Source organism: Pelecanus crispus, chromosome 11 (genome assembly GCF_030463565.1).
Source record: "Pelecanus crispus isolate bPelCri1 chromosome 11, bPelCri1.pri, whole genome shotgun sequence".
Lineage (NCBI taxonomy): Eukaryota > Metazoa > Chordata > Aves > Pelecaniformes > Pelecanidae > Pelecanus > Pelecanus crispus.
In genome coordinates, this window is record NC_134653.1 from 26,847,211 (window position 1) to 26,870,703 (window position 23,493).

Genomic DNA, 23,493 nt, shown 5'->3' on the forward strand with positions numbered 1-23,493 from the left:
GGATGCTTGCAGCCTTAAGGTGAAGGAAAGCAATGGATATTAATCCTTGTCAAAAACTCCAACCATTACTTTATAGTACTTTGACACTTTGAATCTATGATTCTATGAAGTGTCAAAATATGATTTATCAATTAAACATCATTGGTTTTACAAGCAGAAATTGCCTGAATGTGATATAAAGTCCTTTGAACAGAACGTATCATGTATTCGATTTGCGTGTGAGTGGATAAAGATTTAGAGTGGATGGCTCTTCATGGGCAGGGCTTATTTCAGTTTGGGAGAGTGTTATCACCTTCTGCTCCCACGCACCCTGAACCACGCAAGGTTAAGATTTTTAATTACAAAAAAAAAATTAAAAATCCTTCATCCAAAACTTTCCAGTCCTTGCTACATATATTGCAGTTGTATTAACCTCCGCTAGCAATAAATGAGATGCAAATAGTGAAGACAGGTTAGTTGCAATAGAGATAAAGTCAATGTATCTGCCATATAAAGGAAAAAAAATTAAAAAAACCTGCACCAAAAACAACAAAGTGAGGCAGCAATACTCAGTTGTAAAATACACTGCTAAGAGTACCTGGTTTTGAACAGTTCATTCCATGCCTAGCTTGTCTTTCCTGTTCTTTGACTTACAGTCGCCCCTCTCCTCCCCCTTTCCACTTCCTGAGAAATAAAAAATTTGCACCCTGACCAGCAGCAAGGGTTTTAGATTCAGCGCGTCTTAGCCAAGATTGTTCTCTTTCTCATTTATCCCATTGTTTGACATTGACTAATCAAACAACACAGAGAGGATGCAAGTCCAAACTCATCTACCTTTCGGATAAAAAGGGGAGAGGTAAATGGTGAATGAAGCAAGTGCCAGTATGGTAACAGAGCAAAATCCTCATACTGTGTTGTGGCCAGCAAGCTGTAGGCCTGAAGAAGCGGGCGGGCAGGCGGGCGGAACCACAGGATGCTTGTTTAGGTCTCTGAGGTGCTCCCTTACTTTCTTTACTGGAGCTTACATGCCATCTGCGGGACCCACATAACACTGCACTTCAGTCAGAGAAGAGAATTAAGAGACAGAGTGAAGCAATGCATCTGCCAGCTTAGTTTTGCCAAGAGCAGCATAGAGCTGAATAGCAATAAATTGAAAATCTGGGTTACACACAAGATTTTATGAGTTGGAGGGGTGGGGGAGTTGTTTTCTGGCACAGACATTACAGATGCTTAATAGGCCTTTTTGATGTTTCTATGCTTCAGCTTTGGTTTAAAAGCACCAGTCTGATGCCTTGCACAGACTGTAGTACATGAGCCATTGGCCTGCTTCAGCTTTGAATCTCCCAGTTCTGAACCTAGCAGGAACTGTCTGTGCTGTTTGGCTCCTGCTACTCTACTACCTTAAGAGATGGATGCTATGAATAGTAGCTAGGATCATACTTAAAATCCCCCAGGTCTGTTTCTGTTCCTGTTAAAGTATGGCTACGGATGAATGAACGCCAGAATTGCTGCTCCATGCCTCACCAAAAGCCCACCCAGTTACTTAACGGTGTTAATCTCTTTGGAGATTTGACCTCTTTCCCCCATGTATGCAAGACAGATATAGCATGCATTTTTACTGATACAAGCCTAAAGAAGGCCTTAAAAAACCTGAAGGGTTCTCAGAAAAATTTATTTCCATAAATTAAAAACACACACAAAAGAAACAGTAAAATTTTAGATTCACACAATATTGAACAGAAACAAAATGCCAAGAGCATGATGGAGGCTAATGGCACAAGTGTACAAATTCTCATTGAGCTATTTGTTAACTTGATAGCATCATATAGACTTTTAATCCACAGTTACCATCCATATTCTAGAAGAGCACCTGGAACATAATATACCAAAGGCCCACCTTAAATCAAAAACAATAAATGAGAACTGCTTGCAGAAAATCATATCTGGCAAGCATCAGAACTCAAATGTATGCAGCCACAAAGGCCAGCCAGGCAAATGCTGTAACGTACGTTGAAGTAGCCTTAGCTGCTCCAGTTGTAGCATGATGAAAATAAGATAACTTTTTTTTTTTTTTTTTTGGAAAGTGATCTTTCTACCTCCCATAATTTAGCAAAGAGCTGCCTGGCTCTGCAAAAGTTACTACTAAGAGACAGTACATGGCAAAAGCTTTGCAATTCTTCTCAAGCTGCTCTAGTCATCATTCTGTGAGCAATATGTACAATGTCTTTCCATGATGATACAAAAAAAGTCCTCACTGGAGTGGGTTCACTTTATGAAAAGGCAAGTGTACATATCCTCCAGCTAAGGAAGTATGAAAGACGCCAAAAGATGCATCCTCTGTACTTTTTTCTTTCAATTCTCTGGGACAGAAGCAGCTCAGAGTGGCAAATACCTAGCTTTCGCACAGTCATCACTCCCAGTGTACAAGCAGCAGCCACAAGGAACAAGGCTGTTCCATGAGTGCTGTAAACAGGAACAGCAGTGGGAAAGGAAAAAAGAAAAAAGTGCACAAGTATGACTGACATCTGTATGCTGGGGGGGGGAAGAGATGCTTTGTCTCAATTAGCTTATGTCTCTATCATCATAAAAATACTAAACCAAAACAGAATAATGCTGTATATTTGGGTTTCCACAAACTAAGGTCTGGGACAAGCTAGGCAACTGCAACATCATTTTGTAACTCCTCTAATTATTGTAAACAAAAGAGAATGGAGTGTTTCTTTGCTCTGCTCTCTCTGCTGTAGCTGTTAAAAAGAAAGCTAAGATGTTATTTCAAAGCAACCAGAAACAGGACAGAACAGGGAAGCAGACAAAAAAACCCAACCCAAACCCAAAGGAAAAACCCACCACATTCTGTGTTTTGAAGCACATTAGAGGTCTGAACTTTGCCTGGACCCAAGTTTCCTCCCTCCTCACCCACACCCTTGTTTGCTTAAAAGCCCCAGTAAGGTTACAGCTCAATTGTGTCACAGCACTAGAAGCCTCCCATACTAATAGAAGATGAATGAATGCTGTGTAACGATTCCTTTCTATAGCATAAACCCATAAAAATATATATCTCACTCTTGCTACAGCTTCCAACCAGCCAATAATTGGGCTAATAAACCAGTATAGGGAAACTTTCAAACGTTTTTTAAAAGGCAGTCAACCTTTATTTTTTTAGGGATTTCTTTTTATAAAAATAAAGCGGATCAATTAAAATCTTCTCTAGCAGCCCAAATAGGTTAACCAGACCTTGCTGCTGAAATAGTATGTCAATATGTTCAAAGTTTGCCTGCCTTGTTATTTTACCCTCAAAACCCAAACACCACTACTTTAAATGTGGACTCCACTCTTTTCTTCAGTCTTCCTGATTAAAGACAATTAGCTTCCAAAACAAGAATGTAAACTTCTATGAATCCCAGCACATAAGCTGGGAGCAAAACACACCCAGATTATATTTCTTTCAAGGCTCAGGCACACACAGTGTAATAATCCTCTTCCATTTCTCTACTTTCAAAGCTCTGGAATTCAAAAGATTGCTTGTTAATTTTTAGTTTTCTGTTTGGTCAGAAAGAGAAGTGGCAGAGCAACAGAAGATAATGGTGGTACTCTCAGTCCTGCATTTATTGGGACTTTATTAAAAATACCCACCCATTAGATATTTGCTCATTTTCAAGGTAAATAGAAACTCTATTATATGGGTAGGTAAATAAGAAAGTGCAAGTTTCAAGTGACAAGTGAAAGAAAGAACAGACTAATTAAATTTGAGCATCCCAGCAATGACAGCTTTGCCTGAATAACTTCTATAGGCACTGAAAGACAGAAATTACCTGAACAGCAGCTAGCATTCATTTTGAATTATGCTTCAAGTAAGTTTAACAGAAGTTATCACAGAAGGGAGCTCTCTTCCCTCAAAAGGTATAGCTGAGAAATTGCCCAGTGCTGCATCAGATAATTACAAATGGCCTTACATAATGAAAAAAAAAAATTCCCACATGCTAGGAGGCTCTTTGTACAACACTAGGTATTATGTACAACAGTGCTGTACAGAGAATATCTAATTATGAGCTACGTGAATTGTAAATCTAAAATGGTAAAAAACCCCTCAATATGGAAAAAAAAAGTATTTTCTTGTTGGCATTAAAATTAACTTGATATTTTTACTGGAAATAAAATAACTTAAAAATTACTCTCAAAGATTTTGCTGGTGTTCCCTGCATACAGCAGCTCAGCTCAGTTAACTAAACACCTCTACGTACATATCCTGCAGCTTAACATCCTCATGGGCTAATTACCTTTTCCTCTGCAGAAGAGGTTGGCATTAGCCAAGGTTAAAAACTCTACTATTTGGGAAAAATTAGTACTGGGCACAGTTTTTTCTTAAAATATTACCTTTTTTTGAGCTCAAGCATGTTAAAAGGTGTCCTCATGCAGCAAATAAAGAAACATATACAAAGTGCAAGTTATTTAAAGTCTAGTTATGGGGGGCTTCTGCTGCCTGAAGCCAGGAAGGGCACAGAAACTCAGAAGGAACCTTCTAAGTAAACGGAAGAAACAACTGAAAGCAAACCCAGACAGCTACTTTTAATTATTAAGAAGTTAGTGGTATATCAAGAATGTGTTTGCTAGAATTCATCTTTATCAAACACCACATCTCTTCTGTCAGGTTGTTCAAAATAGCCATTACAGTAACAACAGCAGACTCAAATGTGCAAATGATCTGGAGTACAGAGTTCTATCATCACTGAAGGTACACTACATCCTCCTTTACACTCCTTCTCTACCCCCAAAAGGTGTTTAAACATAATTAAACACTAGCAGTAATTTCTAGAGGTTGGGAAGGAATGGTAAATTCTATGTGGCTGTGTTACACTCAAACAGGGACCTAAAAGAATCCCTCCAATAGCATTTTAAAATAAAATAAAATAGCACCTTAAAGAGGGCCACAGCCAAAAACTGACCATCAGATATTAGAACAGAGTGGTAGAGTAACGTGTGAAGAAGTCAGTAGCTTTCTCCCTACAGGACTAGAATACTAAAGGAGCTGATTGGACCAGCTAAATGGCTCCCTCAGATACTAGAGGCCTGCTGCTGCTCAGCCTCCTTTGCAAAAAACGCTTCAAGGTCCATTAGCTTCTGACTCAGAAGAGCATCTAACTCTTCACTCTGTAGTGCAGCTTTCTTTGCTCGGGTAAAACTACCCACTGCTTTGATTTTGCCTCGTATCTTCCTTTTCCGGGGAATAGTAAAGTCCTGAAACTCTAGAATCCGCTTTCTCTTCTGCTGGCTGACAGAGATCAAGCGTCCATTTTTCTCCTTGGGCTCTTCAAAGATTGTTTCCAAGCTCCTGGTAAAAGCAAAGGATAGAACTCATGAATACTCAAGAAGAAGTTAAGGACAGGGAGACTGGTGGATTTCATAATCCAAGTAAACACACTTCTAACTTTTACAGTCCCTCCACACCTCTTGTAATGTATACTCATCTACAGCTTACACCTCCTACAACTGCACATTACTGCTAGCTAACTAACTTGTTACTGGTGCACAGACACATGGGTTGAATCTCTTTCTATCCGTATTTCAGATCAAAAGCACAATTATAAAATTTTGATTTTGTAGAACAGATAGATTTGAACATTAAAAAATGTAGCAGTCTTGATAATCATGCTATACATGATGACGGGCAGTTATCCTTAGTATTTTAAAGAATATTTAGTTGCATTTGAATTTTGAAAAAATAAGTACTGTACTTGGATGGAGGCTGCAATGAATGAGCAGATGAAAAAAATATACAAATCTATACTTAAACAGCTGCAAATTCTTAGTTCATCTTCTATTTCACAGCTTCCCATCCAAATAGTAAAAGATACTATCATTGAATTAACTTTCTCTACCACTTTAAACTAGAGCAATTTCAAAAATTTATCTCCCTCTTAGCTTTCAGACACCTTTAATCTTCTCCCTCTCTCTGCCTAAGAATTTACATTTATCTTAGTTTTCTCATTAGGAAGCAGAACCAACCTGGCTGGAGGAGGGGACTTATAGTTCTTGTTTGTGTAAATTTCTTCTAAACTAAATTCTTTCTTCTTAAGCCTGAAAAAGTAATGACAAATCAATCAAGAAAGAAGAATTTCAAAACTACCTCTCTTCACAACAAGCACATTTACTAGAAACAAGTATGGTTTGAGTTCTATGCTTAAATGCTAGCTAATTATGCTTTAACGTAAACCACAGATTTACATTCTAATTGGGGTTAGGGAGGAATGAAAAATTAGGTTAAGTACCTAATTTCATACAGTGTTTTTATAAGGTCTGGGTCAAGACTTGCCATTTCTGCAGAGGTCAATGTTCCTTCTAGCATTCTATGATGTTTTGAAATAATGATGCTCAAAAGAAGAAAGGGAAATCCCTTCACAGGTTACTTTTTTGTAACTTAAAAGACTTAAAGTTTAGCAGATGAACATTTAATCTCTTGAGACTGATTTTAAAAGTTAGTTATTGACAGTTAGCAAGTTGATCTCTGAAGAAATGCATTCCTTTGTCAAAGCTGGCACTTCTGTTTAAGACAGAAATGAACAAAATACTAGATGACTGATTGGAAAAGCTTTATCACTATCTGGCGCTGTTGTTACCCACATTTACACTGAACTAACATTTCCCTAAGATTATATACCACAAACAAAGAAGGGGCTGTGAAGAAATCCAGCATTATTTGCATCAACAGAACTTCCTAATGGATCACTTAATCTCACCGTGCATTGTCGAATTACTTATTTTCAATGTATGTTTATCAATACGAACTACTTCTTTAGAAAATCATTCCATTGCAGCTTAGTCACATTTTGCCTAAAACCCCGTCAGCAGTTCATATCCAATAGTCCTTTATTTATCCTTCCTCACTTGAAAAAAAGCTATGTGCAAAGACCAATTTCTTTCTTCAGTCTTTTATACAGTTGATACAGCTGTGTCAATCTTTTCTTATGAAGGAAGCAAACATCTGATGTCACTCAACTGGGAGTATACAAAATGGTGGTAAGAGAAGCATTTATTGAAATTGTTACATTATTATGCAGGAAACGTAAGCAACAGAAGCTAGTATGAGTCCATTTAAAAGATACTGCTCACCTTTTTGGTTTGGGTAGTCCCATTGGAGTAAGGTTAGGGTCCGGCTTAGGAACAGTTTTCCTGATTCGGATCTGTGAGACTTTCTTTGGCCTCTTTTCTGGCTCAGTCTTAAGAAAGAAAAAAGAAGAGGAAAAAAAAAAAGTTAAAATGAAGGAAATAATGACCACGCTAGTCAGCAGAATTCCCTTCTATGTTGAGTATATATTATCTATAGAATAAACATTCCTCTCTATTTTGCCACCTTCCTCCTGCTTGAACAAGAAAGAAGCAGCACAGACTAGGACTAAGAGTGTACTTTCTCTCCTCATCTTTAACAGTTACTAGATAATATCATCAGCAGCTTCAAGTTCTAGGGAACCAAGAGTCTGAGATATCTAAAATGAACTCACTTTTTTCAGTTCTGTGTCATCTTGGGATCTAAGACAGGCTGGAACAGAAGCATCAGCTTCATCAAGGGCATGGACCTGGAGCTCTGATACCGAAAGCCTGGGGGGAGATGGTGATGATTCTGGAAGTGACTTTGGTAACGGAAGAGGGAATGAAGTTTCCAGACTGTAACAGAGGAAGAAGGGGACATATGGAGATTAATATCCAACTTATGCTGAAACAGCATTCCATGCTCTCAGGTGATGTTCCTAAATTGCACTATGGGCACAAAAAGCAATGCAGTTCACAGAAATTGCCTAAGTAAGTGAACACTCTCCCTGGTACATACATACAGCCAAGAACTGCTGCAGCCTGCATTGATACTGAAACAAACTAAACTGCCAGTGTGTTTGAACATGTAATTTTAAACACACTCTTTTCCTTTTCATATAGTTAAACAGGTTACAGCTCTATTTAGCAACTACTAATAGAAAGTGATTAATCCTCCTTTTCTTTCAGCAAATTTCTTTGACACAACTATTAATTTATTACTTTTTGTTTACAGATAAATTTAAAAGATAGCTTTTATATCCGTCATCCCAACACTGAAAAAGAATAGAAGGAAGTTTCAGCACCTAATGTCCAGTTGCTCAGACAGAAAGAACATATATCCAAGTAAGGAAACAAACTTCTATAGTTTCACATATTCATTTCATATTAAGTGGCACAGCATGGTTGAAAGTAACAGAATTGTTCTGTGCAATGACCTACATGGTGTTTGCAGTAATGCCCCTCCACACTTCTCCATTACATGATCCAGGCAGTTTACTTCACTAGCATTTTAATCAGGAAGCTATTCCTGAAGTGAGCTGCCAAAAGCTGAAAGCCAAAATGACATAAGCAATGTCTTTCTGAGAAAGTTTATGATCCCACTACTCAGAATGAATAACAAAGTCCGAGAGACTCACTGTATCTTGTGACCTGCAGTCTGTAGTGCTTCCATACTCTGTACAGGTAAGTGCGGTAACATAGCATAGCTGGTTCAAAAGAAGAATTAAAAAAAACAAAACAAAACAAAAAAAGACAGACAGAAATTAGGTTTACACTATAAAAAAGATGATGGAAAAATTATTAGTATAAACTGGACTGTAAGACAAAAAATGCTAATATCAGGAATGAGAATGAAAGACCAAAATGATACAAGAGCAAGCCACATCTGCCATTTAGTCCGCTAAATTTCACTGATGGCTTGTTAGGGAAATAGTCCTACTTAAAAATGGTAGTGATGAGAAAAGGAAATAAAAAGTACAGAAAGAGAGAGAGACAGTATTAGTCTGAAAGTTGTAATTATTTCTATGAAAGTCTATATTCCTCACTCAAACCCCCCAGTTTTTAAAATTAAAGTAACCAAAAACCTTGAGGGATTTGGCTACTAAATAAAAAAAGTGCAGAGTGGCAACAGTAACAAGTGAAAGGAAAGATCTGGCTAAGATCAACTCCCCGTTGTCTCTAACTCCCACAATCTTACTTGAATATTCTTAATCGATTGGAATAACCAAAGGCCTTTCCACAAGGGTTGGTAATTGCCATAATTCTATGGCATAAAAGTCAGCACAGCAGCTCTAAGTCCTTTGATATTAAGCTTTATTTTTGTGCCCACACTATTAATAGCAGGAAAAAAAAAAATCAGTTGGGACAGCTTTTATTACATTAAACAGCAAGTCTTGTACTTGCTATTCTCCCAAACGAACAGCTAAACGTACTTCACTGTAAAGCAAAGAAGTTACAGCCAGACTGGAATGCTACAAAATAAATGAAAACCAACCATGCTGGCAGCACAGATAAGTCCAAACATAAGGAGGTCAGAAAGACTCATTTCTTGTGTTTGTCATTTAATATCCGAACTGTAACATTTTGTTTCTCCCAATGTTCCACTCACTATCCCAACACTACTGGAACCTGCATCAATAGTGCATCAGAGCCCTCTGTGCTAGAGGCAGACCTTACTGTTTTGTGCAATAATAATAATAAAAAATTACAGGGAAAGAAAAAAACACTTTAGAAATTTTGAATCCAAAGGAGCATTAATTAGAAAACGAGATTTCACTTAAAGAATGCTTTATTACTGGCACTGGAAGTGACAGAAGATTTTTAGACAGAACTACTAGAGTTCCTTGTTTTCCTGGTTATTAAAAACACTAACAATGAATAAAATAATTTAAAGAGGACAGATCTCTTCCAGAAGAAAATGGCCTGCAGAGAGCTTGGAGCCACTTTTTAATTTTTCTGATTTTTAACTATCTTAATCAAAACAGGCAAAGATTTTTGTCATGCTGGGAGCTGAAAATGCTTTTACACTGTACCAAACATACTTCTTGTATTCTTGTATTTATATACCAAACATTTATTTCATAGGAGATTTTTTTTTTGAGTACACACAAATTTAAGAGATTTACTGAATTATCCTTTTGTCACTGTTCCTGTTAATACCTTTAAAAAAAAGAAATATTAGTTGATGACAACAGGCTATCAATTTTCAGCAAAATGGAATCTAAAATGGTGTTAAATATTTAAAATGTTAGGTTTTGTTCTTTACATTGTTTTATAGCTAAACCTTTAATATTAATTTTTCCTTAACTTCTTTAGGAATAGAATTTATTTGCTGCACTTTTAAACTTCTGCAAACATTCTTTTCAACTCACTGCATGCTACAACAACTTCACTTTAAAGAAAATCTGAGTGGGGCAGAAGAATTAGGGCTCTCATACACATATTTGTAAGATATTTTAGAGAAAAAACCAAACTGAGTTTTAGACTATTTTAACTTTGGGTTATTTTTCACTTCGGGTGATAAGGTTTGATTGGCTTCTCTCCCTTTGGGATAAAGATCATTCATAGCAAAACATTTGGTTTTCAAATTACCCTTTACGTCAAGGAATTAAATCCTCTTATACTTTAGCTAACTGGATATGCTGTAACAAGCTGCCTAGGAGTCTGTAGACTTAAGCATGGGAGAAAATACGAGAGCATAAGTCAGCTCTGATCTCCCAGTCCAAGCATAACATGCCTCAACAATACAAAATAATAAATTCACCTCATACACAGAAGTAAGTTTTAAAAAGTGTTTGTTTTGTTTTTAAAGAATGGCAACAACATCTTATTTTTAAGTTTAGTGCTCAAACTGTAGTTTACTGGTATGATTACTTCCAGAGTATAATTTGTACACTTGAAAATTCAACCTGATATATTGACTTGTATGCAATGAAAAAGAATACAGGTCCAATAGAATGTGCTGCGAAATTGTCTTTATACCATTATTTAACTTCATTCTTTTAGTACTAACAACTCCCAGAATGGAGTAATACTTTCATAAGCTCACTCACACCTTTGGTAGACATTAGAATTTATAGTAACGTGATATACTTAAACTTTTAGGTATGTTATCCATTTATACGAAGCAGAATGCAGCATTAGTTATCTGGCAAGATTTTTAGTTATACACATGTCAAGCTATGACATAAGATAAGCCAAATTCAACAGTTCTCTAGAGATTGCCATATTAAACAAAAGAATTAATCAAACTGACTTTTATACAATGCTCATGAGCCTATACTCTGTCCAGGAATCTCAAGACTATAAAATCAGGGACTGAACTTCCCCATGTCACTGAGGCATAAAGGGCAAAATCTTTGCTCAAGAGCATGCAAAAGTCCTGTAACAGAGCTAGGAACTTCTTCTCTCGGTAAAAAGATCTCAAATGCCGATAGCAAAGTTAAATTAAATATGCAGCGTAGATTTCAGTCCTCTTCCCACTCATAACGAGAATGACACACACACACAAATTCATTACCAGCCTGAACTGGAGCTACAGTTGCTTGTAGCAACTTGTAGCAATACATCGGGCACATACTATCAAAAGGCATGGCATACATAAAGAGGTTTCAATTAGCATAGAACAGTCATGGAATACAATTAAACATTTAAGTGAATGCCACCCCCTGCCCCTTAGGATTCTTCCTAATCTGATACTGAGCATTTTACAGTAGTTCCAAGTGGCACGTATGGCTCAGACCTCTGAAAAAAACTTTCCTACCTCAGAAATCCAGTTGTTCTGCAGTCACTCTGAATAGACCTAAGGAAGTAGCTCACCTTTCTGCATTATATATTCTGATGCATGGTGTGTATATTTTGCAAGGGAGAAGAACATAGAGTTAGCCATTCTGCCAAAACAGGATAGTATTAAAGAAGTGAAGGCAAATATATTTAAATTCAGCTAACAGACTGTTCTGTAGGGAAGAATCTTCCATGTTGAGCCATTTTTGGGGCAGAATGTGTAGATTTGGAACAGGGGAAACTGTCCTTCCAATACAAGCTGCAATTACCCTCTCCCTCCCAAAAAGGAGCAAGTACATACCCTATACATATTTAATCTCAGAAATAAGTTGATGGGTTTTACCTGTTTTCGATGCCCACACTTGGCTGCCACTTGCAGTGACTGGAATGGAGAGGAGTGATTTCGGAGGGATGGGCAGAAGGACCATGCTGACTCCATATGGATAGTACCCTGCCCAATGAGTATGGCAATGAAGAGACGAGGTCATCTGATACAGAAGTTGGATACCTTGCCCCTTTCAAACCTTGTGCGAATTGTGATATAAATAGTCTCTGGATGGTAGGAATATGACTGGTTAAGTTTCTTCTTCTTGTCCAAATCCTGTAACATCCAGGGGAAGAAAGTGCTAACACTGTGTGAAGGCCAAGCATGGAGCAACCTCCTCTTCTTTCAGCTATGGCATTTCTTCCACGGTCAGGATGAAGGGCAGCAGCCCTTGGGGTTGTTACAGAGAGAGAGGAATGCAGCTCATTATGTAGACTGGAATCTTCCTTGAAAGCTGTTGTATCTGAACAGCTCTGAGACAGCAGAAAAGAGAAAGTCCACTTTGAAGGCGGTGCTGGCATTTCTCCCAAAACTGGTCTGTGATGTACAGAGTGCTGGAATGTAATCCCTGTGAGGTCTGTCACAGGACTGGAGTCCAATTTTATGTGAAAAGAAATTGGGAAAACTGGGGTATCCAAGGAAGAGGTTGGAGGCTTGTGGCTCAAGTCTGAAAAAAGTATTTGGGTAGATTCTGCAGGATAAAGTGCCAAAGGCTGAAAGCTGAACATCTTGGTGCACCAACTGTCAGCCCAGCGTGAGTGTAAGTTCCTGTTAATGCAAGAAAAGGCTTCCAGTAGATTTTTAGATCTACGTTGGCTGTACCTCTCAGACACTGGAAGAATTTCAGAAGAATACGGCAGAGGTTCTAAGTTATGGATGCTTCTGGCAGGTGCCAGGAGCTTGCTAGCCATTGCAGACAGCTTGCTCAACAATGCTGGTTCTTTGGTACATTTTCTACATTTCAAGCTGCTCAACAAACTGCACCTCTCGGCCCTCTGCCTTGGCATATGCATGAATCTCATGGCTGTTTCCGGTTCCATCGTTGGTGGTTTATATGGAAAGCACGAAGATTTGAGACGTGTGTTTTCCTGCTTAGGAGATATTTCTGGGGGAATCTCAAAAAAAGATGAGCTCTTAATTTTTTTGCTTTTTCTTACAGTTTTGAGCTGATACGATGTAGGAACTTTTTTGCACGTCCTTCCAGGCTGTCTTTTTAATGGAAGAGGTGCTCTTAGTTTATTTGTAGTTCCAAAGGCACCAGGGATTCCATCACACCCTAAATTAAGGTTCAGGTTTTCCATTTCTGAATCCTGAGTCTTCAAAAACTGTGAACTAATAATATCTGTGGTAATCTTTGGCCTTTTGACTTCTTGTAAAGTGCTACATAGTTTATTTTCACTGCTTCTGACAGCAAAAATCTCCTCTGAAGGACCTTCAAACCTTGTATTTCTTGATGTCACCAACTCCTTTGAAGAGCTGCATAAGAGTTCTGAACTGCTCAACATACTTGGTTGCAGTGTGGTTTTTGCTTTCTCTTGATATTCTGACTTCTGTTCTTGTTGTGCCTTGTCTGATGGATGTACTTCCATCTTATACTTCTTCTTTCGTTTAAGTACTTGACATTTCTCTGTTTGATCAAGTCTCTCTGAACCTAAAGCCTCATTTTCCTTGCAAACTGAGTGAGTTGGTATAGTGTCCTGGCCTTCTGTAATCTCCTTTACATCATCTTTGCTCTGTGCATTTAATTTGTAAGGCACACATACTTCACTGCAAACTACACAGTTTGGGGATGATTCTTTGCAACTGTTTGATAGTATACTCATACATGGATAAAATGTGGGTGTTGTATTATACTGCAATTCTGGTGAAGCTTCTGTGTCAGATGTATCTTCAGCTTGACAACCATGCACAGTTTCTGAAAGTAGACTGGTACCTGATAAGTTTGTGAGCTTTGTAGCATTTTTTCTTTCTTTTGAAAGATTACTTAGGTTAGATCTTGGGATTTCTTCCAAAACCTTTCCATAATTCTCTGTACTGAGAGGGACTCTCTTGCTACCAGACTCTTTTGAATCTTCTAACAATGCCCACAGACAATCTTCTCCATCACGAAAAGAATCTACAGGCAACTTTTTTCTAGGGGCTACTTCTCTTCCCATCTTCTTTTCTACACATGTATTCTTAAACTTCTCTCCACAGCGAGTACTTTTTGGCGAGGTCACATCCATGTCTTTTACAGTTAGCATGCTATGCCCCTCATCTCTCAGATCTTTGCTGTGTGCACAAACTCTTGAGCTTTTTGCACCGTTCAGAAAGCTAGCTGCCATTTCATTCTCTGAAGATGGAATCTCAGCATTGCTGGCTTTTCTCTTAACAGACGTTGTTACAGACAGAGGTTTTGTCACTGAAGAATCTTTGCTAAAAACTTCACCTGAAGACGAATCACGATTATCTATTGGTGTATTCTCAGACGACATACACAGCTTTTGCTTCTCAGGCAGAGAGATTCCCAAGTTCAGAGCTGACAGTGTTTCTGAATCCGCCTGAGTCTCATTAAAAGATTCTTGGATGTCAAACTTTCCGAAATGGGATGGACCAATACCCTTTTTAGCATCAGCTTCTTTACCAGGCTCAAATGTTAACTGCGGGCAAGAGTTATTTAAGATAGATTTTATTCTCAGACTTTTTTTGTTTTCTGTCTCTGAAAGCACATTCATATTTTCTGGCTTATATGACAGACTCCCATGAATTGATGAGAAGGGAAAAAATGGGGCACTAGCTGTATTTTCCTGGTCCTCCACCAACCACTTCATCTTTGGCAAAGATTGCTGCATTTTTTCTCCTGCAAACACTAGCTCTGCTTTCTCTTTTGCACATTTGATAAAGCAAGCATGCTGGTAGCAATGTGATTTGGTATCAGAAAAGCTTTCTTCAAGAGTTCCTCTATCTTCTCTTTCACATCTGTTCTCGTGTTCCTTTGGTTCTATTGTCTTCTCAGTTAGATCACTGATGAAGCCCACGTATCCTGAACAGCCTTCATTTCTCATACCATTTAAAAAGTCCAAATCCACTACATTCTTTTTCAGAGTTCCTTGAAAACTGTCTTCTCTTGCATATTTATGAGCTAACAGAGGCGGGTCGTCACCTGTTTTTAACAGTATCTCTTCACTTTGACTAGAGCCAATTGATATTTTGGTTTCTTCCAGAGAAGTAGCCGTAGTTTGTAAGCCAGTGTTTGGTTGGTTGTTTAAACTTTCTGAATGTTGCTTGCTGCCTGGAACTGAGCTATCAAACTCACTCTGACATGCAAGACACTGATTTTCCGTTGGACGAAGGGTCTTTTCTGTTTGGCTAGCATGTCGTGTTTGAATATTCATGTTGTTGAGTAACGGACATGTATCACAGATTGAAGCACTATACTCAGAGGGATTAGCTGTGAGTGATGACACTTCTTTCTTCTCATATGTGCCTACTTCTCTCTTCTCCGGCCCTAATGGAGAGTTGCAAAATCCAAAATTATGAACACAGTTTTTTTTGTTCAAATATCTGACTAATAGCTGTTCACTAGTCTTATTTCTCCGATTGCCTTCAGGAACCTTTGGAGAATCCACAGTTCTTATTTTATCAAATTCTGTCTGGAGAGCACACATGTTGATTTGTTCTTTTGCCTCATCTCTGTCACAAACAATTTCACTGCCATCTGTTACTTTACAACGATCAAATTGTTTCACAACCTCCATATTCTTATTTGAAATCTCATCTCCTACCAAGGTAGCAACAGACTTCTCTGCAGTATAAGCTGAGCAAAACATGTTTTTTGCTGTGGAAATGTCATTTATCCCATGCAGATCTATACCTCTGTTGCCCCAGTCATCTTCACAAGGAAGAGATCCACATGCCAAAGGGAAGCGTGCTTCTGGAAAGATGATTGTCTTTTTACTATTATATCCAGCTGAAGCTTCTCCTTCCAAATTACAATTTTCTTCAATCTTCTTATCAACCTCAACATTAAAAGAATGACTGTTTGGGAGAACATCACCTACACATGTACTCCCTGATAAAATATTGGACGTACTGGCAGCTGTACACTGGTCTTTTATACTCTGATAATTACAATTCCATGTGTCACTATGTTCATTTTCTAAACCAGTGACCACACTCTCTGTATCTCTTGCTGAAGACTTCATGTTCTTTTGGGAAATTTTGCTTGTCATATTAGGGTTATCAAAAGTCCTGGAACTTACTGAAGACTTTAATTTGTCTTTATGAAGCACAATTTCAGCGACTTGTTCCCCTGTTGTTCCAGAAGCACCAACTGATTCTTTTCCAGATAGATTATACTGAGCCTTGTCCCTGCTTGAAACTTCATTAGCAGTACAAGGAGGACACTCATTACGATGAGGTTCTCTTGATTTTTGTGCAACAGGAGGCAGAGGTACATTTAGTGTATAAATCAAATTAGTTTCTTTGCCAGCGGACAAACTGTCATTACTATTAGCTTCTGTAGCTTCAACTAAACTGCCAGCCATCTCATCTGATACTGTATTACTCTCAGACTCCTTTTCAAGCAGTTGTGCCTTAGGCGAATCTTTTTCTAGCTTGGTACTAAGATCCAGACAGCTGTGAGTACTGGGAGGGGAAATCTTACTGGAGGTATTATAAAAGCATATGTCTGTCTTTCCAATTTCATGTGAAGCAATGTTGCTCGTTACCATCAATAGACTATTTTCTTTTATATCATCCTTGCATAGATGACCAACAGAGAATTGCCACTGGTCCTTTTTCAACTTATAACCTTCTGATGGGACCATTTTAAATTTTTCTTTTGAGAACTCCTCAGGAGATGAAGCAACAGAACTAAAAACTGAAGAACGACAATGCTCAGAATTAGCACCCTCCTGAGCTTCAGGCCAGCTACCAACTTCAATGTTATCTCCCACAGCAACTTTTCTCTGGACTTCAGCAGCCTCTTCAAATTCAGAGCTGTACGATTTACCTATACTAGCACTTACTTCCCTATGATCAATTTTAGCACTAGATAATCCTTCGCTCCTGACCACTGAGACCTGCTCAACTGGTACAGATGCGGAGGTTCGATTTTCTACAAAGCCAGTTCCATGATCATAATGAGTCTGACTTTCGATGTTTTTGGGAAGATACTTTTTGGGGGTTTCATTGATAATTCCATGGACTGCAGTACTATTGTTTTCTAGTGGCATATTTCTAAAGTCCAGATACCAGATGCTTTTCAGAACCGAACACAGAACTTCAGAACTTTTTGTAGAGAGTGTTCTACAACTTTCTACTGATGACAACCTATGAGGTTCATTATGTTTAGGTACAGGACCAGTACAGAAGTCATGAGCATTGTTTTCTTCATCCTGCTGACAAGTCTGGCAATTAGCAAGTGATGTACTGAATTCATTAACAGGATTTTGTCTGGGTAACTTTTTTTCTCTACTCTCCAAAATAGATACAACATTAGCCCCTGTTCTCAATGGCATGGCAGTATGGGCTTTCAACTCATATTCACTTGTTTCTTGTGGATGCTCTGTGGCTGATTCAATGTCCATGATTTTTAAAGGCTCTAAAAAATCTAACATGCTGGTTTCTGAAACCCCAGCTCTGGCCATGACTGTGTCTACATCTAGGTATTCATTGCTCTCAGGTGGAAGACCTTTACTCATTCTGTCATTCCTGTATTCTGCTTTACTAAATATCCTAGTCCCATCAGCCTTCATACCTTGTACTTCTTCAGTGAGCTTTGGCAGAGTTTCAGCTGTCACCTGAACATTTGCTTGGTTTTCTTCTGCATAAGAAAAATAAAGCAAATCAGAACCATATATTAAATTTAGAAGGCATTCAGTTTATGAAGTTCCTTTTAGTATTGTACACAATACTGTGTACAGTGTTGGTTCCCAAAATGTTTTCAGAAGTGAGAACTGATGCTAGCAATTCTACTAACAAGCCTTCAGAAGAAAAACCAAACAAACTACCCCACCACAAACCTAAGGTAACAAATGCAATCCTTTTCAATACAGACATTCCCCATAAGCAGCAGGCATCCAAAGACGTGTATTTTTCAGATTCCTCTAATACTGAGCTAGGTGCATTGCAGGTCCTGTAACTCAATACATACAAAGTCATGGCCAACATCGTAAAGCTTATTTGTAACATCAAAGCTCAACATAGCTGGGTACTTTATCTGCTCCATCCTAGAAATATGGCTGTGCATTCAGTGGCCATTTCCCTTTCTTCTTCCCTGAAGGCATTTTTGTCAGTGAGTCATCCATAGGAAGACAATGCATAGAATAGAATAGAATGCATATCTCATTCTGTCCAAGCAATTATGATTATTAATAAACTTTTTTGTAAAATCATGAAGAAGCTGTTAATTCAAAAAATTACAGTTACCATAGAATATCTTCATATTCAAAACTTTACAGGGAACATATTCGCTCAGACTTCTGCAGATCTTTTTCATATTTTCTGCTAAGGACCAAGACTAGATGGCATTCCTCAACTAAGTACAAGTTTTGGTTATGAGAGCATGGAGGGAGAAAGAAAATAATTACTAGATGCAAGCAAAGTGACCAAAGTATTTGGAGCTAGAAGATCACAGGTCGTAATGAAAGTAAGAATTAGTTTTGTTGACCTCTTCCTTTGGATTCTGCACTTTTTATTTTTTAAAACATCAGAAAATGAATGAATCATACTTTTTCATATCTTTATTGCTGTTATTGCTCTCATATAATTACTATACTCTGTTACTGCTCTCATATAATCCAGCTTTGAAACATAAGGAAATGCAAAACATCTGCTATTAACAATGCCTTCTGCTTGGGGGTAAATAAGTACTGGAATTAAACAACTAAAACACGTCTTGTACATAAAAGGTCTTCAGGAAAGTACACATGCTGTCAGGAAAAAGCAGAGGATTAAGTTTTCATATTGTTCTAACTATGCAGGGTAGTAGTTCCTACTGTAAAGCAAAATAAATGAGCTATCTCACAATCATCAATTCTAAACCAACAAAGTAACCTGGGAGAGAAGCAGGGGGTAGACAGGGATGTACAACTAAAATGTGCACCTGTGTTCTTCAGAGATCCCACTATTTCAGTGCAACAGGTTCTTGAAGACTTCACCTCATGCTGGTTTAAGTGAGGGTCCTCCTGAAACAAGACAGAAATATCAGGAAGATTGATTGATTTTCTGAAATGTTTAGCATATTTCAGGGACTGTACCTGCTCAGCTAGGTTAGTTCTGAATAAGAAAACCACCAAGAAACCTCAGAACATATCAGCCCTTGCACAGAGGCAGCCTTGCATTGCAAGTGGTTCACACAAGCACTTGTCATTCCTTTCTGATTCTATCAATCACTATAGTCTCACCATTAAACAATGATGCATCCAAAAAAGATTTGTATTTAGCAGCAATGAAGTCTTGTGACACAGGCAGCTAAAACGTAAGTGGCTTAAAATGCAAATTGTCGCAAATTTGAATCAGAAGAGTAATCCAGTCTCCAGGTCTATCTTGCATCCCCAGACCATTACTGTATCCTTCTGGTAAGATGCATGCTGCTTCTGATCTTTATTAGAACCCGCCTTCTACCACTCCTTCCCTTGGCTCAAAAACACATAAACCCAGGAACAGACGACCTAGGTCTACTTGCAAAAAGACCCCAAGCCAAACCAAACCAAAACCCCACAACCAAACTACCTGCATATTTGAAATATGTGAAAGTTGGAAAACTGAATCACTAGGGAAAATTTAGTTAACTTTATTTTCACAAACTTTCAAATAAATCAAACAGATATCAAAATCCAGAGTTAAAACCACAAAGTATTTTAGTACTATGCAACATCCAGCAATTAGCGTAAAACACATACCTATGCACCTTATCCAGATTTTCCTGGCTGGTATGTGTTCAGTCACAATACTTTTTTTCTCCCCTATGTTCCTTTGGTGTGTGTGAAAACTATTTAGAAACTAAAGAAATCTGATCAAGAAAATCACTAAAAATCTCAATTTTTAAATAGACAGTGATACTTTTGTGACACTTCAGTTTTTAATAGAGTATTCTTCAGCACATTTTTCAGCAAGCCTTTGCCTAGAAATAACATCAGTGTTTTCTAGAGGGGAGGGAAAAAAGTGCCACAACCATGCGAGTCTCTTGTTTTGAAAGAGGAAACTAACAGTGATCTCCTCTCTAATTACAAACAATAATTCTAAAAATGAAGAATAATCTTTATTTTTAGATTAAAAACTGAAATACTAAACTGCTACCCCTATAGTATTATAATACTATTACCAGAGTGAAAAAAACCTGCTATTTAGTGGTTAGTACCTTGACTGGGGATGACAGTACCAGTAGAATATGCTGTACCCACAAAACATGGATACAGGGCAAGGAGCTTTTAAGTTGCTTCTCTCCTTTTTAGTCACCAGAGTTTTCTTCATTCTGTTATATACCTGCCTCACACCATTCCAACAGTATTTAAGAAAGTGAAAACCTTGATATTCTAAAATACTGTTGGTCTACTGAAGTATAGTCTAATTTGTCACTGGAGCCATGATAATCCAAATAATAACACACATCCAGAAGACACAAATAAGAAACAAGAAACAACATGGACAAAGTCCTCTGCCTAGTCACTCTAACCCTAAATTCAAAATATCACACCGGGATGAATTTTGCATTTGCTTACTTGTTTTGACCAACTTTCCCCAGGAGTTAAAGCACAGCATTCAGCATGATACTCCTCAACATCTTGTGCCTCTCTGTCTTCTTTCTGGTATCCATCACAAGAACAGTCTAGTTTCCTAAAGTTTCTTTTTTTATTTTTTTCATCCTCTTCAAGGGCTCCAGCCTTTCGTAATTCTTCAGTAAGGAGTTCTGCTGGCCCATGAGAAATCACATTAGGCTTATCACCCGAATCCTCTGTCTTCTGGCAAAAGTTTTCTGCTCCAGAAGTCCTATGATGCTTAGCTGACAGACTGTCACTGTGTGCTAGCACAGGCGTTGATACATCAGATTTTGCATCTAATCCAACATTAGGCTCCGATACAGCCATAAGTTCAGTGGAGATGCTCTCTGGCAGTCCAGTGTGCAATTCCTCTATTACAGCAGACACAGAAGAATCAAGGTGAGATTCCACCCCAGATGATAGCATCAGGGCAGTTGAAGATTGGTTCTCCTAAGCTTTTCACAGTTTACCCTAAAAATAAAAGCAATGTCAAATCAATGTATGTGGGAGTAATCTCTAGATTAAAAGCTTCGTTCTTCAAGATTCAAGCATATATGTTTAAGAAAGATACTTCCAAATAACTTTTTAAGAAAGGAGCTGAGAAATGTTTGAGTATCTAAACAAATGCTTCATTAACAAAGGAAAGGAGTATGGACAAACAGATATTCCCAAGCCTCATTTTCACATTCAGATGTCTCCCTGCAGATATACCCTCATCTTCTGGAAAACCCGAGAGATTATAAAGCAAATCGCTATGGCTTGTATTAGGCATCCTACTCCTTAGCTGACACTAAAGCATCATTTGTTTTCCTGTGATTTTCTTAAGTTTCTAATCTTTGGAAAAAAACCCAACTTTTCTTCATTTGTTTTCTACTTCGAAGGAACACTTTCTAAGACATCATCCATCGTACACCATGCCTTGTAGCTACTCTCACAGCAGCAGCTGACACGCTGTACGTAGGATGCATTGGGCCAGCACTGCTTTCCACGCAGCCCTGGTACCAGTGTCAGGATCCTCTTCAGGCCAGAGTTACATGCACCGGTCCCCAGCAGCCCGCTTTGTCAGCCAGGGCACACGGCAGCGTGTGCATCACAGCGGAGCGGGGTTCAGACTGCTCCGACACAAGTGCTGTTGGCAAAACGAAAACCCTGGTCTGAAATCGCGACAATCTAGTCGCTCCTGAAGATACACGGATGAACAGGAATGGGCTAAGCCAGGTTTTTACAGAAGCATCGGTTACTCAGTTTACAAAAACAAGGGCTTATTAGTCGAGCATTGATCTCCCAGCTCCTTAAGCAAAACCAGCCTTTAGAAAGACGCTTCACCTGCGCCGGCCTTACGGGAGTAGCCGAGGACAGCTGCCTTTAGGCACCGACCGCCGCCCCAGCGATACGGACTAACTCCAGCCGCGCTGCGGGAGCGCCGGCTGCGGGCAGGGCCGGGAGCGCTCCTTTGTGCGATCCGCCGCGGCAGCGCCGACAGCCCCGGCCCCGAACCCCTCGCCTTCTCTCCAGGCAGAGGCCCCCGCTTCGGCCCCGGACAGCGGCGGCCCGACGGCAGGCGAGATCCGCTACGCCCGTCCCCAGCGGTCCGCACCCGCCCCGAGGCAGCGCACCGGAGGAGGCCGCCGCTCCCGGTAACTGTGCAACCGCCGGTACCCGGCGGCCCCGCCGCCGCCTCCCCCGGTGCCGGCAGGGAGCGGGCTCGGCCCCGCGAAGCGCCCGCCGCGCCGCGCCCGGGCGGGGCAGGCCCGGCCCCTCTGCCACCCACTCGCCCCCCGCCCCGCCTGGCCCGGGGGCGCCGCTGCCCACTCCCGCCCGGCGGCGGAAGAGGTGGGCCCGCGCCGCAGACCCCCCCCGTCCGCAGCGCGGCAGCGGTCCGCGCCCCCGCAGAGCCCCCGCGTCGCATCGCTCCGCGCCCGTTACCTCAGCGGCAGCGGCCGCCGGCCCCGCTCCTGCCCGCAACCGCCGTGCCGCGCCGCCCGCCCCCTCCCCGCTCACATCACTTCCTCATCCGGGCCCGCCCGCCCGCTCGGGCTGCGCGCCTGGCCCCGGCGACCGTTGCTGTGGCCCCGCCCCCGCCAGCGGCCGCTCCGGCCCGCCTCGGGCGCCCGCGCCAGGCCCGCCCCTCAGCGGGGGCCCCGCCCGCCCGCCGGGCTGCCGTGGGAGGGGTGGGGGGGGTGGGGGCCGGCCCGGCGCGGGCCCGCTCCTGCCCACCCGTCTCGGTGGTGGGCGTCACGTGACGCGCATGTGCTGGGCCGGCGGCCCCGGATGCGGAAGTGGCGAGCGCTGCCTGAGGGGCATCGTCGGGACGGTGCCGCCGCGGCCGGCCGCCGGCGGGGGACACGGCACCGGGAGGTCAGGGCCCCGCGCTCGCCCCTCGCCCCGCTGCGCGGCCGCTGGCAGGGGGTGGGGCTGCGCTCAGGCCTGCCGCTGGAAGGCTGGCTCCGGCGGCGCCGCCGCGGGGCTGGCTCGTCCCGCCGCGGCCGGCGAGCGGCCCGCAGCGTTGAGGCGCCCGGGCTCGCTGCCCGCTCGGGGCCGCGCGGTGCCCCCCGCTCCCCTCCCCCTGGCGCTGGCGGGGCTCCGGTGCGGGCCGCCGCGCTGCTGGCTCTGCGCTGCCGCCCTCCGTCAGGGGAGCGGCCCCCGCCGCTGCCAGCCCGCCCCTAGCAGCTGCTCCGCGGGAGAAGCTCGGGCGCCTTGCTGTGCTGCTCCGGCTCACTTTCATAGACCCGCAACTGGAGAAATAGCCGGGTTAACGGCCGTGAGCGGGAGGGCTGCCTGTAAATGCTTCGGGTTTATGCGCTCTCCCGTTCAGCCGTGCGGGGCAGGACGCTGCCGGCCCCGCTCACCTGTGGCTCC

General features: G+C 41.1%; 1 protein-coding gene across 2 annotated transcripts; it reads right to left on the reverse strand.

Annotated features, from left to right (window-relative positions):
* Positions 1-1,653: 1,653 nt before the first annotated feature.
* PRR14L (proline rich 14 like) lies at positions 1,654-22,596 on the reverse strand. 2 transcript variants are annotated; one of them, XM_075718454.1, is made up of 10 exons: positions 22,561-22,596; positions 20,596-21,105; positions 18,978-19,059; positions 17,631-17,696; positions 11,909-15,377; positions 8,421-8,489; positions 7,476-7,638; positions 7,087-7,193; positions 5,983-6,054; positions 1,654-5,308 (listed from the first exon to the last, which is right to left on the reverse strand). In XM_075718454.1, the coding sequence occupies exons 2-10, from the start codon at positions 21,058-21,060 to the stop codon at positions 5,032-5,034; spliced, it is 4,770 nt and encodes a 1,589-aa protein (XP_075574569.1). In that variant the 5' UTR covers positions 21,061-21,105; positions 22,561-22,596; the 3' UTR covers positions 1,654-5,031. The 2 variants fall into 2 exon arrangements, with proteins under 2 accessions (XP_075574569.1, XP_075574567.1); XM_075718452.1 differs by having other exon boundaries at positions 11,909-16,751.
* Positions 22,597-23,493: the final 897 nt, after the last annotated feature.

Coding starts and splice junctions, on each gene's coding strand:
- PRR14L (XM_075718452.1), bottom strand. CDS start 21,060: ATGCTATCATCTGGGGTGGAATCTCACCTTGATTCTTCTGTGTCTGCT. Junction 7,194..7,475: donor ATGACACAGAACTGAAAAAA/GTGAGTTCATTT, acceptor TTCTTTCTTAAG/ACTGAGCCAGAAAAGAGGCC. Junction 6,055..7,086: donor GGACTACCCAAACCAAAAAG/GTGAGCAGTATC, acceptor TTACTTTTTCAG/GCTTAAGAAGAAAGAATTTA.